The 17,409-nt window shown below is 45.7% G+C and overlaps 1 protein-coding gene across 1 annotated transcript in view; it reads left to right on the top strand.

The window, feature by feature from the left end:
- The window catches only part of TMEM163 (transmembrane protein 163), a 258,099-nt gene that overhangs the window by 234,459 nt on the left and 6,231 nt on the right, over positions 1 to 17,409 (top strand). Inside the window, exon 6 of the mRNA XM_055261082.2 lies at positions 13,179 to 13,290. Within this exon, the coding sequence (XP_055117057.1) occupies positions 13,179 to 13,290 (112 nt within the window). The remainder of the gene's footprint in view (positions 1 to 13,178; positions 13,291 to 17,409) is intronic.

Below are 17,409 nucleotides of genomic sequence, written 5' to 3'. Positions count from 1 at the left end.
TTGGGGGCCTAGGGATGTGTGTTTCCACAACTTGTTCTCTGAGATGACAGGATTAGTATTGGTATACACCAAAACATTTGGGATGTAATGCTTTTTATACCCCAAGGGTCTGTCAGGTTCTTGGAATCCCTGTATAAGCATTTTGTTCAATAGGGTAAAGGTGTTGTTTTTCACACTTTGGGGCAATGAAATTGGAAAATTCAAATCTGAGCATTACTAGCTTTTGGAAAAGACATTCCACTCAGATGGACTGGCCATTGGCTTTTGTGTCACACAGTCTGGAATGCAGGGGGCATGTTGGGAGAAGGGTGAGGTGGCATTTTCTATGCTTCCCTGAAGTTTGGGCTGCAGGACTGCCTTAGTTCATTCAGGCTGCTATCACTGAATGCCATAGACTGGGCAGCTTGCAAACAACAGAGAAGGATCTTTCATGGTTCTGGAGGTCGGGAGGTTCAAGATCCAGTCACCAGCAGATTTGGTGTCTTGTGAGGGCCTGCCTCCTGGTTCATCGATGGCTGTCTTCTCACTGTGTTCTCACATGGGGAAGAAGCAAGGAAGTCCTTTGGGGTCTCTCTTATGAGGAAGGGCACTAATCCCCAGGATGAGGGGAGCAGTATCCCAAGGTTGCATAAGGCAGCAAGAGCCCCGGGCCTGGATCCTGAAATGATTCCTTCCTCTGAGGCCTCTGGGGCTGTGATGAGAAGGGCTGACTTGAAGATTTCTCAAGTGCCTTCAAGGCCTTTTTCCCCATTGTCTTGCTTATTAACACCTGGTTCCCTTTCAGTCCTGCTTATCTCTCTAGCAAGTAGTTGCTCCACAGGCTACTTGGATTCCTTCTCTACCACGGGGCCAGGCTGCAAATTTTCCAAATTTTTAACATTGTGCTTCCCTTTTAATTTTAAGTTCAACTGTAACTATTTTGCTTTCATATCTGATGGTAGGTTGTTAGATGCAGCCACACCACCTCTTGAATGCTTTGCTGCTTAGAAGTTTCTTCAACCGCATACCCTGAGTCATCACTCTTAAGTTCAAACTTCCACAGATTCCTAGGGCACAAACACAAAGCAGCTAAGTTCTCTGCTAAGGCATACGTGGGCGATCTTCACTCCAGTTCCCAATGACTTCCTTGTTTCCATCTGAGACCTCTTCAGCCTGGCCTCACTGTCCATATTTTTATCAGCATTTTGGTCACAATTATTTAACAGTCTCTAAGAAATTCAAAACTTTCCCTTATTTTCAGTCTTCTCCTGAGCCCTCCAAATTCTTCCAACCTCTGCCCATTACCCAATTCCAAAGCTGCTTCCACATTTTCAGGTATCTTTAAAGAAATACCTGATGCTAGGTAATTTATAAATAAAACAAGTTTAATTGACTCATGGTTCTGCAGGCTGTATAATCATGGCACCAACATCTGCTGGACTTCTAGTGAGGGCCTGAAGATGCTTACAATCATGGTAGAAGGTAAAGGGCAAAGCCAAGGAATCACGGTGAGAGCAGTAGCAAGAGTGGGAACAAGGAGGTTCCGGACTTTTAAACAATCAGATCTCGCATGAAATAACTTGGTAATAATCCCATTATCAAGAGGATGGTGCCAAACCATTCATTAGGGATCTGCCCCCATGATCAAGTCACCTCCGACCAGGCCCCACCTCCAACATTTGGAATCACATTTCAACATATGGTTTGGATGTTTGTCCTCTCCAAATCTCATCAACAAACCTGTCCATTCAACCTTCATCTTGTACAGCTTCACCACTCTGTGGGATGGGATGGACAGAAAAGTGCTATGAGGTCCATGTTCTTCCATTTCAATAGGTATGACCTTGGGTTGATAATTCATCACAGACTTCCTTATTGGTGCTTATCCAATATTTTCTTTCTTGCTCTCTTTGAAAAAAATCTTACTTTCTAGGCCTTCGTGGTATATTTTCTTATCTGAAGGTTACTATCTTAAAAGCAAAAGCTGTGCTTACTCTTTGCTTCTTGTAAAACACTTCAGCCTATACACTGGTGCTCAGTGAGTCTTTATTGATGTCATTGATTGAAGTATTTGGATTGTCCAGAAATTTGCCATTCCCCATGGCTATGATAGATACTACACACTCTCATGAAGTCCAGGTTAGCTAACTGACGGTTCCTGAAAGGTGGGACTTATCAAATTCCACCCTGCACATCATGTATATACCATGCACTTATTCACTCCAACATGGCACATTTCTCTGCCACAGCTTTTAAACAAACAGATCGCACTATGTTAGTTAGTGGCTTGTGTGTCTATCTCCCTAACTAGGTTGTACGTTCCTTGAGAGTAAAATGGCATCGCATTTATGGCGATCTCCCTAGAAATTCACCCAGTGCTTCCTGCATAGTGGTTCCCAAGTGCTCTTTCAGAGCCAGCAGTGCGACTGACACTGGACACGCGCTGGACAACAAATGAGCAACACAACGTTCTCCCTGACATAGAGCTCACAGGCAGATAAGAAAGAGGGGCGGGCGAGCCAAAGACTACGAGATGCTGCAGCAAGTGCTAAACGTAGGTGTGGTGTACAGTCTTCAGTGGGCAGAGGGTTCCTACTCAGCCTGGAGGAGTCAGACAAGGTTTTCCACAGAAATTGATGATAAAGAGGAAACTTGTTGAAGGAGTAAACAGAAGGCACTCAACTGGGGTTCACTAAGTTGAATTGAACATGAGGCATGGCGGTGATGATAATCATGTAGAACCCAGGCTTCTGCAGGCCACACTACAGGGTCAGTGAGTATACTGATGGGCTGTCAGGATAAAGCTTAATAGAGGATAAAACACTTGAGATGTCTAGAAAAAGGAGTGTTTACCCCCATCCATAGGAAGCTCCTGAGACTTAAAGCCAGCCCTCCAGGTCCATGTTCCACCACTGACCTCTAAGCCTCTGATTTAATCTTTACAACGACTGTGGTTTGATCTGTGTCCTTTACTGTACATTGCAATAATGGACATTAGGAATATTATGAGCATTACGATGTATATGATCATACCAGCTTATGTGTATAAGCTGAATTATGTAAATGTCAGTAATTATCACCTAAGAATCCCTGAGATAAATAGTATTTTTTAAAACAATAAGTTTTATTGAGATATAATGTACATACAATAAAATTCACCCTTTAAGTATACAACTTGATGAGTTTTGACAGATGTGTATTGTCACAGAACTACCACCACAATGAAGATATAGAATATTTCCATCATCCCCAAAACGATCCCTCCTGCCCCTTTGCTGTCATTAATCACCTCCTCTCCCCAGCTAATCTGCTTTCTGTTACTATAGGTTCCCTTTTCTGCAGTCATATAAATGAAATAATTCAGTATTTAGTCTCTTGTGTCGATCTTCTTTTATTTAGCATAATGCTTTTGAAATGCAGCCCTATTCTTGCTGAACATATCTGTGGTTCATTCTTATTTATTGCTGAGTAATATTCTGTTGTCTGGACAGATGACAGTTTGTTATTCCATTCACCAGTGGTTGGACATTTAGGTTATTTCCAGTTTTTGACTACTATGAAATTAGCAGCTGAGAACATTGGTGTGCATCTTCGTGTGGACATACGCCTTCATTTCTCTTGGAGTAGAATTGCTGAATCCTGTGGTAAATCTATATTTAATTTTATAAGGAATGGCCAATCTCTTTTACAAAATGACTGTACCATTTTACATTCTCACCAGCAACATATGAGAGTTCCAGTTGCTGTACATAGTCACGTACTTGGTATTATGTGTTTTCTTTTTTTTTTAATTTTGGTGATTCTAATGAGTATGTAGTGGTCACTTACAGTGATTTTCATGTACTTTTCCTTGCTGACCAATAATGTTGATTATCTTTACTTGTGCTTATTTGCTGTTCTTACATCTTATTTGGTAAAGTGTTCACATTTTTGCCTTCTGTTTTAATTGAGTCATCTTTTTTCTTCTTCTTGAGATGTAGAAGTTATTAAATATTCTGGATACCAGTTCTGTATCAGATATGTTTTATAATTTTGTTCTCTGTATCATGGCTTGCCTTCATTTTCTTAATAGTCTTTCCAGGAGCAAAAGTTTTAATTTTGATAAAGTCTAATTAATCATGGTTTTCTTAATGGTTAGTGCTTGTTTTTTGTCATAGGAAACACTTTGCCTCACCCAAGGTCATACATAATGTAGTTTTACAGTTTTAGCTTCACTTTGAGATCTGCAGTCCACCTCAAATTAAAGTTTATGTATAGTGTGAAATAAGGATCTGGATTTCTTTCCGTACACGTATCCAATTGTTCTAGTGCCGTTAGTTATAAAGAGTTTACATTTTCCACTGGATTGCTTTTGTGCTTTTGTCTAAAACTGAATGACTATATCTGAGAGTGGGCTGATTTCTAGGCTTTCTGTTTTGTTCTGTTGATCTGTATGTTTGGCTTTATGACAGTATCACTTCTTGATTACAGTAGCTTTATAATAAATCAGTTTGGAAATGACTTATTTCATAAATAAGGAAAGGCCTTGTGTAAACCTTTGAAACTTGTTCTTTTTCAAAATCACTTTGCTTATTGTAAGCCCTTTCATTTACACATGAATTTTAAAATCAACTTGTCCATTTTTATTTCTTTAAAAAAGCCGGCTGGGATTTGGCTTAGGGTGGCTTTTGCATCCAGATCAGTTTGGGGAGAACTAACGTTTTAATAATAATTGAACACAGTATATCTTTCCATGTACTGAAATCTTTTAATTTATCTCCATCATATTTTATAGTTTTCAGTGCATAGGTCTTACATGTAAAATTTATCACTGAGTTTTTAGTATTTTTACGCTACTTTAAATAGTGTTTCCAAAAACTCCATATTTCTAGCTAGTGTACAGAAATACAATTGAGTTTTACTTATTAACTTGGTATGTGGTCTTATTAAACCCACTTATAGTTCTAATAAGTATGTTTTGTGTGTGGGAGGGGTGGTAAATTAGTGAGGGTTTTCAAAATAGAAAATTATGTAGTCTGTAAATAAAAATGGTTTTACTTCTTTCTTTTCTATCTGTATACTGGCTAGTCCCTCCTCATCAGTGTCAAATAGAAGTAATGAAGGTAGATGTGCTTGCCTTTTTCCTGATCTTAGGAGTAACATTCATTTTTTTCACCATTGGTTGATATTAGTTGTAGGTTTTTCCTAGATACCATTTATCAGGTTGAGGAAATTCCTTTCTATTCCTGGGGTGCTGAGAAGTCTTTGGCTTCCTCCCTTTCTCCTTCCATTCTCCATGAGTGGGTAGTGACACATTTGACACATCAAATGCTTTTTCTGCATCTATTGAGATGATTATATGGGCTTTCTTTTTGTTCTGTCAATATGGGAAATTGCTTTGGTTGGTATTTGAATGTTTAATCGATATTGTTTCCCCAGGATAAACCCTGTTTGGTCATGTTGTATTATCCTTTTTATATATTGCTGAATTTGTGTTGCTGATACTTTGTTGAGGACTTTTAAGTCTGATTCATGAGAGCTATTGGTCTGTAGTTTTCTTGTGATGCTTTTGCTTTTAGTGTCATGATAATGCTGGCCTCAGAAATAAATTGGGAAGGGGTTCTTTATCTTTTTTTCTGAAATATGTTTTAGAATTGGTTATTTCTCCTTTAAATGATTAAATGTTTGGCAGAATTTGCCAGTAAAAGCATTGGGGCCTAAAGTTTTGTGAGAAGGATTTTCACTACAATTTCAACGTCTTCGGTCGATGCAGGGTTCTTCAGGTTATCTACTTCTTGGATGACCTTTGATTTGTCTATTTCTTCTAAGTTGTCAAATTTATTGGCATCAAGTTGGTTATATTTCCTTGTTATCTTCTTAATAGATCCGGTTGGATCTGTAGTGATGTACCTTCTCTCATTTCTGGTATTGGTAACATGTGTCCTCTTTTTTCTAGATGAGTCATGGAGGTTTATCCTATGTTACTGATCTTTACCAAGGTCTTTGGTTTTATTGATTCTTCTCTACTGTTTATCCATTTTCTGCCTCATTGGTTTCTTTTTCTTTTATTTTGAGATGGAGTTTCACTCTTGTTGCCCAGGCTAGAGTGCAATGGTGTGATCTTGGGTCACTGCAACCTCTGCCTCCCTGGTTCAAGCCATTCTCCTGCCTCAGCCTCTCACGTAGCTGGGATTACAGGCGTGTGCCACCACACCCAGCTAATTTTGTATTTTTAGTAGAGACAGGGTTTTACCATGTTGGTCAGGCTGGTCTCGAACTCCTGACCTCAACTGATCCACCTGCCTCGGACTCCCAAAGTGCTGGGATTACAGGTGTGAGCCCACCACGCCTGGTCTGTCTCATTTATTTCTGCTCATAAGTTTATTATTTCTTTCCTTCTTACTTTGGGATTAATTTGATTTTCTTTTAATTTTTTCTTAAAGGCAAAACTCAGATCATTGATATTAGGCCTTTTAAACATTTTTAAGTACATTATTTACTATAAATTTTCCTCTGAGCACTGCTTTTGCTGCATACCACTAATTTCAGTATACTGTTGTTCTACTTCATTTCACTTCAAAATATATTGTAATTTCCCTGGTGACTTATTCTTTGATTCATGAGTTTTTTAAGAAGTGGGTTGTTTTATTGTTTAGTTTCCAAATACTAGAATATTCTAGATATCATCCTGTTACTGATTTCTAGTTTAATCCCATTGTTAGAGAATATGCCTTGTATGATTTCAGTTTTTTAATTGGTTGACATCTTTTTAATGGCATTGAATGTGATCTACATTAGTATTACATTTAAGAAGAATGTGTGTCCTGCCTTTGTAGGGTAGATGTTCCATAAATGTCAGGCAAAGCTGGTTGATCGTGTTGTTGAAGTCTTCTGTTTACTGACTTTCTGTTAGTTTGTTCTATCAGTTATGTAAAAGTGTTATGATCTTCATCTTTAATTTTGGATTTGTCTGTTTTCATTGCTGTAATGAATGGTCCATATGTGCCGTCATTTGCTTACACGTACAGGTATAGCAGTAAGATAAATTCACATAAGTGGGTAGCTTGCTCAAAGGGTAGCTTTGTACTTTTCAGAGAAATTGTCAAACTGTTCTGTGTACAGGTTGGACCATTTTGCACTGCCACCAGAATTATATGAGAGACTGTTTCTCATAGCCTTGTAATATTTTTGGTTAGATAAAAAGGATCTTACTATAGTTTTGGCTTTCATTTCTTTTATGAGCATTTGAGCCTTTTTCATATGTTTAAAATTTGTTATTTTTAACTGTCTCTCACATATATCTTTGTCCATTTTCTCTTTGTTGGTCTTTTTCTTCTAGATTTCCATGAGCCCTTTCTATAGTAAGGAGATTAACCCTTTGTGATAACCCTTTTCCTAGTTTGTATTTGATCTTTCCCCTGAATATATTTTAACTTCTGTCTTGTCAAGTATATCAATCTTTTATGGCTTTGCTACTACAAGATGTTGAAGGAGCTTGCCAGCATGGACAAAATTTATGTGGAGTTTACCTTTAATGTACATTTATACTTGGCTTTGAATGCCGTGGCTAATTTCCTTAAACCTTTTTGTCATAATCTTCCATCATTCAGTGAAGATTCAGCTGTAAGAAATTATAGAGACACAGTGCTGGCAACAGCAGGAACTGAATGCCTAGAAAGGAAATCGCTGTCGCTGTTTTCATGGAGTCCACTGTTTAGGGACTTGAGAGATGATGATGAGGCCTTAGATGAGGCAACCTGGTAGAGTTTACAGCTGGGAACAATTCCAGGTCCTGCCACTGCAGAGTGACCCTGGGAAAGTCATTTAGCCTCTCTCCAACTGTTTATGCATCTGTCAGATGCCCACTCTGACAGTGCTGAGAGTTCAGTGGCATGGTAGGTGTGGCTGCACCTTGAGAGGAGTCAGTGGTGGAACAGCCTACGCGTGTTATGGTTTCTCATCATCAGCCATGTCTCCATGTCTGCTGTGGCTTCATGACTCTCTGAAAGGAATCTTCTCAGAAACTTTCTTTTATTAAACTTAGAGACTGTCTTAGCTTGGGGTGCCAAAGACAAATGTCGTAGACTAGGTGGCTTAAAGAACACGAATTTCTTCTTCACAGTTCTGGAGACTGAAGTCCACAATGAATGTGCCAGCAGAGTCAGCATCTGGTGAGGGATCCTTCCTTGGGTTACAGATGCTGCCTTCTCACTGTGTCCTCACGTGTCCTCATTTGGCCTTTCCTTGGTGCACGTGGGTGGTGGGGAAAAAGATCTTCTGTTTTCTTATAAGGGTACTAGTCTCATTATGAGGTACCCCCACATGACCTAATCTAACCCTAATTATCTTTCAAAGGCCCCCTCTCCAAATACTATCACATTGGGGTTAGGGCTTCAACATATGAATTTTGTAGGAATACAGACATCTAGTCCATAACAGGGACTGATGTCTTTTTAAACATAGTTTTATAGGCAGAGTCTCACTCTGTTGCCCAGGCTAGAGTGCGGTGGCACTATTATAGCTCACTGCAGTCTCAACCTCCTGGCCTCAAGTGATCCACTTGCTTCAGCCTCCTGAGTAGCTGGGGCTACAAGCATGTGCCACTGTGCCTGGCTAATATTTATATTTTTTGTAGAGACCAGGTCTCGCTATGTTGCCCAGGCTGGTCTTGAACTCTTGGCTTCAAGTGATCTTCCTGTCTCGGCCTCCCAAAGCACTGGGATTCCAGGCATGAGCCACCACACCCAGGCAGGTACTGTTGTCTTGAGCAGGCTGCTGACTGCATCTCTGTGACATTCTGTTCATGCCAATAGTCAACATGGCAGCCATGTGGAGAGAGGAGTACGTGCACCGCAGGAGAGCCATCTGGGCCTGGGTAGGGTAATCACAGAGCTTTTAGGACATTGAAAGCTGGTTTTGGGAGAGGGGCTTTGGCAGGCCTGTGCCAGCCTGGATCCTCCTTGGGTTCCTCTGCAGGGTTCATCTGTTTCTGAGGCAGATCCACTCAGCAGTGGTGAGCTGCAGGCTGCAGCTTTGGGTGACACTCAAGAGATGGCCCCAGACTCTGTTCTCCTAGAGGGAAAGGTAGTTGCTCTCTCAGAGCCAGTCCTAGGAGCAAAGGGTGGCTGGTAGAAATAACCCATGCTCAGGAAAAGCCTGCCTTTTGCATCTCGGCTTCTCTACATTAAAAAACTTAGCTTCCCAATACTAATACAGCATTCACTCTGTGCCGGGCCCTGTTTGACCCCATGACACATCCGTATGAAGTTTTTTTTTTTTTTTTTTTGAGATGGAGTCTCACTGTGTCACCAAGGCTGGAGTGCAGTGGGGCTATCTCAGCTCACTGCAAGCTCTGCCTCCCGGGTTCACGCCATTCTCCTGCCTCAGCCTCCCAAGTAGCTGGGACTACAGGTGCCCGCCACCACACCCGGCTAATTTTTTGTATTTTTGGTAGAGACGAGATTTCACTGTGTTAGCCAGGATGGTCTCGATCTCCTGACCTTGTGATCTGCCCGCCTTGGCCTCCCAAAGTGCTGGGATTACAGGCCTGAGCCACCGCGCCCGGCCCCGTATAAAGTTTTATGGTAGGGTTCAGGCAGGGAAGCAAACCCCTCTAAGTGATGCAGAATAGGGGTTTGTGGCAGGGGTGAGACTTGCCACGTGGTGGTTGCTGGTGCTGACGTCCTGGTAAGGCGGTTGCCTCTGAGTTTGGTGTTGGTCTGAAGTCAGCGGCCATGCAGTCAGGAAAGAAGGCTGGGCAAGGAGGAAGGGGCAAGGACAAACTGGTACCCTTGAAGATGGCCTGGACCTGTATGTGACTCTTACTGTCTCAGCCTCCATGACATTGGGCATCCTGCAGAAGAAGCTGGTGCCTTTGCCACAGAGCTATATGCACGCCTGGCTCATGACTCAGCGAAGCTGGAGTGGGGGGATGCAGCAGGAGCGGAGAATCCATGGGCTCAGTGCTGTCCCCCTCTCCCCTGGGCGAGCCCGTGGAGCCACAGAACGTGCCTGGCTGAGCTGTGACAGCACCGGAACCGCTTCACCTCCACCTTTCACGGCTCATGCAGATGTCTCTGGGAGTCAGCTTCAACTGGGAACCACGTAGGAAGGAAATTCTGGGCAATGTAGTTCCAGTTGAGCTGTGCATGCAGTATATGCAGCCACCGTGAGGGAGTCTGTTATTTTTTTCCACTTTATAGGTAAGACAGTGGAGGGAGGGAGGGGTTAAGTGACCTGCCCAGAGTCACACAGCTAGTAAGTGGGGCTCCTGCTTCGATGCCTTTGAAGCTACCACCCAGTGCTTCTACTTTTTCGCCCCAGGAAGCCCACCCCAGTCCTCCAGGAGCTGGACCTCGGGGCCCTGCGGTCCATCGAGAGCGACCCCGAGATGAAGCCTCCCAGGTACAGGAAGCTTCCCGCACAGCCCCTGGGTAGGCCGAGGTGGAGCTCAGTCCTGGTCTCTCGGAAGTTGAAGTTTCTTTATGTTTCACCATGCATACTTATTTCTCGGTGACGAGCTTCCTGTGTCTCTCACAAGAATGCTGACCAGGCTTGGCTGGGGCTCACCGTGAGCACGCGATGCGGCTGGCAGGTGGGGGACGTTTGTGTGTGGATCATGTGTTTGGGCCCCTTAACAACAACTCCTACCTTTTATTGCCAGCTGCTGCCAGGGGCTGTAGGCATCCCACTGCCGCTTACAGAGGAGGAACTGAGATCCAAGTGTTTGTTTCCCAGTAAGCCATGGAGTTTAGAGTTGAGCAAAGGCCTGCCTGGCAACACGACTGCCACTGGGTCGGCTGAGCCCTGGGTCTGCAGCTCCCTTTAGGAGTTGGAGGAAGGGCCACCAAAGCCATGGGTGGCGTTTCTCGAGCTGCATCTCAGGGTGGGGAAGCACATCCCAGCCCCTGTGCCCCAGGGGCCTAGATGGGGTAAGCACAGATTTTCTCTACCTCTGGAAAGTTAGGGAGGAGGGCTTCGCAAACAGAGACTGAATGGAGCCAGAGGGGATTCAGGCATGGGGTAAGCAAAGTGAGTATTCAGTCTCCAAATCTGAGGCCTCAAAGTTCTTGACTTTCCTGACTGCCTCAGTCTCCCGGCCTGTGCTTACTGAGTCCTGTTAGCACCTGGGGCTGTTGACATGCGATTTTTTGGTCAGTTCTAGCTGTTATAACAAAACACCACAGACTGGGTGGCTCATAAACCACAGACACTTCCATCTCATAGTTCTGGAAGCTGGGAGTCCAAGACAAGATGCCAGCAGATTCAGTGCCTGGTGGGGGCCCTTTTCCTGGTTCATAAGATGGTGGCTTCTTCCTGTGTCCTCACATGTGGAGGGGCAAGCCGGCACTCTGGCCTCTTTTATAAGGGCACTCATTCCATTCGTGAGGGCTCTGTCCTTGCAGCCTAATCGCCTCCCAGAGGCCCCACCTCCTCATACCATCACCCTGGCAATTAGGTTTCCATGTGTGAATTTTGGGGGGACACATACTCAGATTGTAGCATCATGTTCACCTTATTTTCTGTGGGTGCTGTCTCCTGGACTTATTCTGAGAGCTTCCATCTGGGGCTCCTGACCGCCTGCTGTGTCCCCTGCTGTGTAACCTCCGCATAGGAGGGGCTGAAGAGTTGTCAAGAGGCCTGGTTTGGGGCGGTCCTTACTGGTCATTTGAGGAGGTGAAACTTCAGTGAGGTGATTACTTTAAATAAGCTTTTAAATGTGAAACAATTTGAGATGAATAGAAGAGTTTTACAGATAGTACAGAGTGTTCCCATATCCCCTCCATCCAGCCTGCCCTACTGTTAACATCGCACACGGCCGCGGCAAATTCATCTCTACCATGAGATGACGGTGCTGTTCACAGAACTCTAGACTCTCTTCTCATGTCCCCAGTTTTCCCACCGATGACCTTTTTCTGTTCCAGGATCCAGTCTGGATGCCATGTTGCATTTAGTTGTCACATCTCCCTAAGTCTCCAGTGTGTGACAGTCTCTCAGTCATTCCTCGTGTTTCATGACCTTGACATCTGAGGGGTAGTGGTCGGGTATTTTGTAGACGGTCCCTCCGTTTGGGTTTGTTTGATGTTGTTTTGCAGTTAAAATGAGGTTATGGATTTGGGGATGGAACACCATGGAGGTAAAGTGCCCTTCTTGTCACATCGTATCAGCGGCCACATGTTACCAACACAACTTAATAACGGTGAGGTGAACCTTGATCACTTGGCTAAGGTGGTGTCTGCTTGGTTTCTCCATTGGTAAGCTACTGTTTGTCCCTTTCTGTACTCTGTGTTAGATTTGAGTCTGTAAGTCCAGCCCAAACTCAAGGGCAGGGGATGGGGTGGGGAGATGAATCTCTAACTCTTGGAGGATGGAGTAGCAAAGAACTTGTGAACATAGGTTGCCAAAACCACCACCACCATTGACCCATGTTTTTGGGGAGATGCTTTGACCCTATACAGATACCCTGTTTCCATTGAAGTGGTTTTTCAAATAGCTTTGTTCAGTTTTGAACGTGAAGCAGGCTGTCTCCCTCTTCCCGGGTTCTGACACGAAGTTTTTGAATAGTGGTGCGTACTTATTGCATATGGGACTCACTTGTTTGCTTGCGAAGGTAAGGTAACAACTTAGAGGAAGTGTTAAGATAATGTCAGTAGCAGACAGTATTTTTAGATGCTATTTTCTCTACCTATGTCTGTGAACTCTCAATTGCCCTGTGTGAATTTAAGGGGAAAAAATACGGTTTTAAGTAGCTCTGGCCGTAACTGACCCTGTGGCAAATTCAGTTGGCTCTGATGAAGGATTGTTAGGCCGGTGGTGTGTTTACGTGTTCCAGAATTCTCAGTCAACTGCTTGGTGAGTTACCTGTGGAAAATTCTATTTAGAAGATGCTGTTCTTAGCGTTCTGACCAACTCTGTTATTGATCTATGACTGCTACTCATTTTAGCAGAATAGTGGGAAGGTGAATCTCCTACAGGAAAATAAATACATAATGGTTTTCTAAGTAAATATAAATTGGGATTATCTGTTTTTCAGCATCTTTTCCAATTCCTGGTGACACTTAACTGAGATATGAAAGCATGCAGTATACCCCCCACCTGGTGGCAGCACACATGACCGACTATTTGTACTTTGAACAAAGCTGATCTGTAAGGCAAGTGGGTTGCAGATGATTTGCTCCAGTAGGAGATGAACTGTTGAAATCTGGAACTTTCTCTTGCAGGACGATTTCCTGTTCAGTGTCTCCATTTTAAGTGGGATTCTTTGCAGCATCCTGGCCGTGTTGAAGTTCATGCTGGGGAAGGTTCTGACCAGTAGAGCACTCATCACAGATGGTGAGTAAGGCCAGGGTGCCTAATCTCGGGGCGCTGGGCTCACAGTGGAGGAAGATGCTGTTTGGGTCTCTTTAGTTGTTTCCCGTGCGGAGAACTCAATAATTTGGAATCCATTTCTCACTCTCCTACCCGCCTCAAGTTGTTTAATGATTCTCAGAGCTCCCATATCAGGGCAGATATCTTGTGCCCTGGGAATTTAATAAACTCTTCATAAATCACCTCCACTCTGACCTCCTAGCAGGGAGGCTTGGGGCTCCCCAGCCTCTTAATCATGAAGCACAAAGGGCTTCCTGGATTCTTGGGTTTTATGTGCATTGCTCCCCATAAAAAGTAAATGCCTTTTCTGGGTTCTGTAGATGTTTCCTTTGTGAATTCTCCATGCTTGCTTTTCCTTCCAGCTAGTGGGGTGCTCACGTGGGAGTTCAGGCTGCAGTTACCAGGTGCCTGCTCTGGGGAAATGACCTGTGTGTTCTCTGCTTAGAATCTCAACCAGCTAGAAGAGTCTGTGTGTGTCCCTGTGGGACGGGAGGAACTCGCTTTGTGACCTTTGGGATGAGAGAGAGAGGAGTGTGTGAGTGCAGGGAAAGTACGTTTCAGGCCCCAGACTCGCTGATATCACTGATGTGTAGATGAGAAACTTGACAAGCAGGGCCTCCCGGACCTGTTGCTTTTATTTATTCCTGGGCATGTGTGGAGCCCAGGGGGTCAGGTCAAAGGGCAAAAGTCTTGTGGGTTGGTGGGTGCGTCTGCACAAAATAGAGCAGAAATATGTGGATTCTGTTTTAAAAAGTTTATATATATGTGTCTGTGTATGTATATATGTACACACAAACATAAAAATGTTTTATATGTTATACACACGTGTCTGTGTGTGTGTGTGTGTGTGTATATGTATATATATATATATTTTTTTTTTTTTTTTTAAATTTAAAGATGGGGACTTGCCATGTTGTTGCCCAGGCTGGTCTCGAACTCCTGAGCTCAGGCAGTCCTCCCACCTCAGCCTCCCAAAGTGCTGGGATTATAGGTGTGAGCCACCGTGCCCGGGTAGTTTGTTTTTTTTAAGAAACACTTCCTTGTCCCAAACTCTCAAGGCTCTTTTGTGTGTGAAGTGTGGAGTGCAGACGTGCAATGGTGACAGTGACAGTTGTGGGGCCCTTCTCACCCGCAGGATGGAGCATGGTGACATGGCGTGGACTCCTTGTCTTAGCCGATGTTGAGGACCTGCTGGGTGCAGAGCTGGGCTTTGCACAGTGGGCAGGGGCACGGGAAGCCAAAGTGATATTTCCACCCTGGGACGGAGCTCTGGCCCAGGAATCCATCTGCAGAGGTGGCGGGACTGTTGGCAGATGTGTCGGCAGTTCTGGGGGCTGAGGGTGGGGGTGTGGGCTGATTGTCCTTGTTGGGGAGCCAGGAGTCCCTGTGCCCACCGCCTGCCCCCACTCCTCCTGAGTCTGCAACATGGTCTCTTGGGAAGGCAAGAGGAGGCCCCCAGCTTTTCACCCATGGCTACCCCCGGAAGAGCATCACCCGTGTGCATGGATGTGCATGGGGTTCCTTTGAACAGGCCTGAAGATGCTTGGGGTTACAGGACCTGACATCCTGACTGCAAAATCCCAGACCCCAGATACTCATCAGTTGACCACTACCAGCCTGGCAGCACTGAAATTTCTTGGGGTGTTTGCTGAAAACACAGATTCCTGGGCCCATCTCGAAGATTCTGATTCCAGGGGATTGAGTTGGGGCCCGGGAGCTGGTGTTTTATGCCGGCGCCCCAGTCTATGTGGTGCACACCAGGGTTTGGTGCTGCCCCTGTGCCTGCCCCAGGGGCCAAGTACAGCATCTCCCCAGGGAAGGTGGCCCCTGCTGTGTCTAGCACTCCTGCATGCCATGTGACCAGCAGCTCAGAGTCCTTCCTCAAGTCGCCCTGCCCAGCAGGGCCTGTTGTTGGTTTCTGCCCTTGTGAGATGCCACCTTGCTCCTTGGGCTGAGGAAGCTTTTAGTCCATATGAAACCAAAGCTGTTTAGATGGTAAAAGCGGTTTAAAATGGTGAGAGGATTGACTACCTTGACTGCCTGGGTTAAGACTGCCTCTTTCCTGTGCAGCTTTAAGCAGCGCTAAGGCCCCTCATGTGCAACAGGCAGGCAGGACCCCTTCCCCAAGCTCCAGATGAAGCCCTGGGTTGCTGCCTCCTCCCAGGCTGGGGGAAGTCGGGATCCTGCTGCCATCAGGTCCCGGGTTTGATGCTGTTGGAGCGTGAAGTTGCAGTAACACCGGATCAGCAGGGTTTGACACTCTGTTAGGTGCCGCGCTGGCTGGGGAAACCAGCTCCAAAGCAGAGCCTCCCTTTCCAGTTTCTGCCTTATTGCTGTGTGGCATCCTGCCCTGATCCCCAAAACGTGGTTGCAGCTCAGCCAAGCAACCCCTCTGCTATAAATAGGTCTTTCTAGCACAGCCGGATCTAAAGAACTTGGAGTTCAGCCTCCTGAGAATGACACAGCATACTGAGGCCACAGCCTGGGCTTCTGGGGTCTCTGTCACCCACTGAGACATCGTAGAATTATAGGCAGCTTGCGTCAAGTTGACCCTAATATATTGTCCTGCAAGACCCGGGTTCATCTGCATGGCCTTCCCTGTCTGGGGCAGACCTGGGATTTGGGGTAGGGAGTTCACCCACTGTGATTTTTGTAGTCTGCTGCTTTGTGTTCTGCAAAATCAAATGCCTTCCTTGGCCCATGGAGCCCTTCTTTCCTTAGGGATGACTGTAACCAGGACACCGGGTGGGTTCTGTGTTGAGAGCCGAGGGATGAGTGAGCCCTGGCCAGGGGTTTGGGTTGGGATCTCCAGCTGCCTTAGAGGTCCCTTTATGTGGTTCTGAGGGCCACATTCTGGCCCAGCCCTGTAGGGATGCAGAGTGGAGGCCTGGCTGGCCTTGGCTTCCCTCAGCAGTGTGTGCTGCCCACCTGCCCCCCAGTGTCTCCTCATCTGGAACAGGAGGGAAGGGCAGGAACACCTGGGGTAGGCAGTGTGGGTCTGAACAGCTTTCTGGGCTCCCAGTGGTGAGTCCACAGCAGGAAGCGCCTTGGCTGGTTCCCAGGCAGGCTGTCAATTCCCTCTGGCTTGCAGATCTGTGGGATCTTTATTCACCTCACTGACCGCAGTTGGGGCACAGGGAACCTCACTTGCTGGACACCTGGCTGTGGATCCAGCAGTCAGAGCCCCAGCAGGAGTCCCTGGCCCCACCCTGCCCATGACCATGGGGCTCGACCCCCCTCCTCGGAACACTGGCCCTGTGACTTGGTTGGTGCTCTTTCCTAACATTATAGATATTCCAGATACACGATCTCGGTCCAGGCTTCACTCTTCTGGCTTCCACCATGTTATATGGTGTACAGAGGAGAACAACAATAAGGCTGCTTTTCTAATGAAACAACTTCTGACTCTGGTTTGCACACATGAATCCATCACACACAAAAGCAGTATTTCCGTCATACTTGTGAACCAGGGAGGAGGTCATTACAAAGAAAAGTGGGGGGTTTGGGTGAAAACAGTCTCAATCAGGGGAAGAGTGGGGAAGAACCGTCCTCCAGGCGGAGGGAGTCCGAGTGAGGAAGGGGCATGGGGTAGTCCCTTCCTTACTCGGAAGTAGGGGGACAGAGCATGGCAGGGCTTGAGGTCTAGGGTGGGATTTGGAATATTTTGCCAAATGTTGAAACAGGTAGCGTGACATGAGTGCTGTTTTCTACAGAGCCCTCTGGTCATTGGTGGTGGGGAGCAGTCGAGGGAGCTGGGAGCTGAGCAGAGGGAGGCCTGGGGAGAGGAGGGGGAGGGGATGGCAGCTCGGATGGGGTGAAGGAGAGGGTATGGGAAATGGTGGGGTAGGTATAGAACATTCACCGTGGGGATGAATTGGCTGAATGGGTTTAATGAGAGAGAGACAGCAGAGGCAATGCCCCCCGCCCCCGAGCCTGTTCCCAGGGGGCCCCGTACTCTGGCCCTGTGATCCCCTGCTAGGTGGGTGCGTTGCTGGCAAAACATGCAGCAGTAATTACAGCCTCCTGCTAATTGTACTATCTGGGATCTGGGCTTCTTCCATTCATTGATTAGCAGAACTAGGG

This window comes from Symphalangus syndactylus, chromosome 22 (genome assembly GCF_028878055.3).
Source record: "Symphalangus syndactylus isolate Jambi chromosome 22, NHGRI_mSymSyn1-v2.1_pri, whole genome shotgun sequence".
Taxonomy (NCBI): domain Eukaryota; kingdom Metazoa; phylum Chordata; class Mammalia; order Primates; family Hylobatidae; genus Symphalangus; species Symphalangus syndactylus.
The sequence above is the reverse complement of the archived record's forward strand: the minus strand, read 5'-3'. Positions and strand labels throughout refer to the sequence as shown.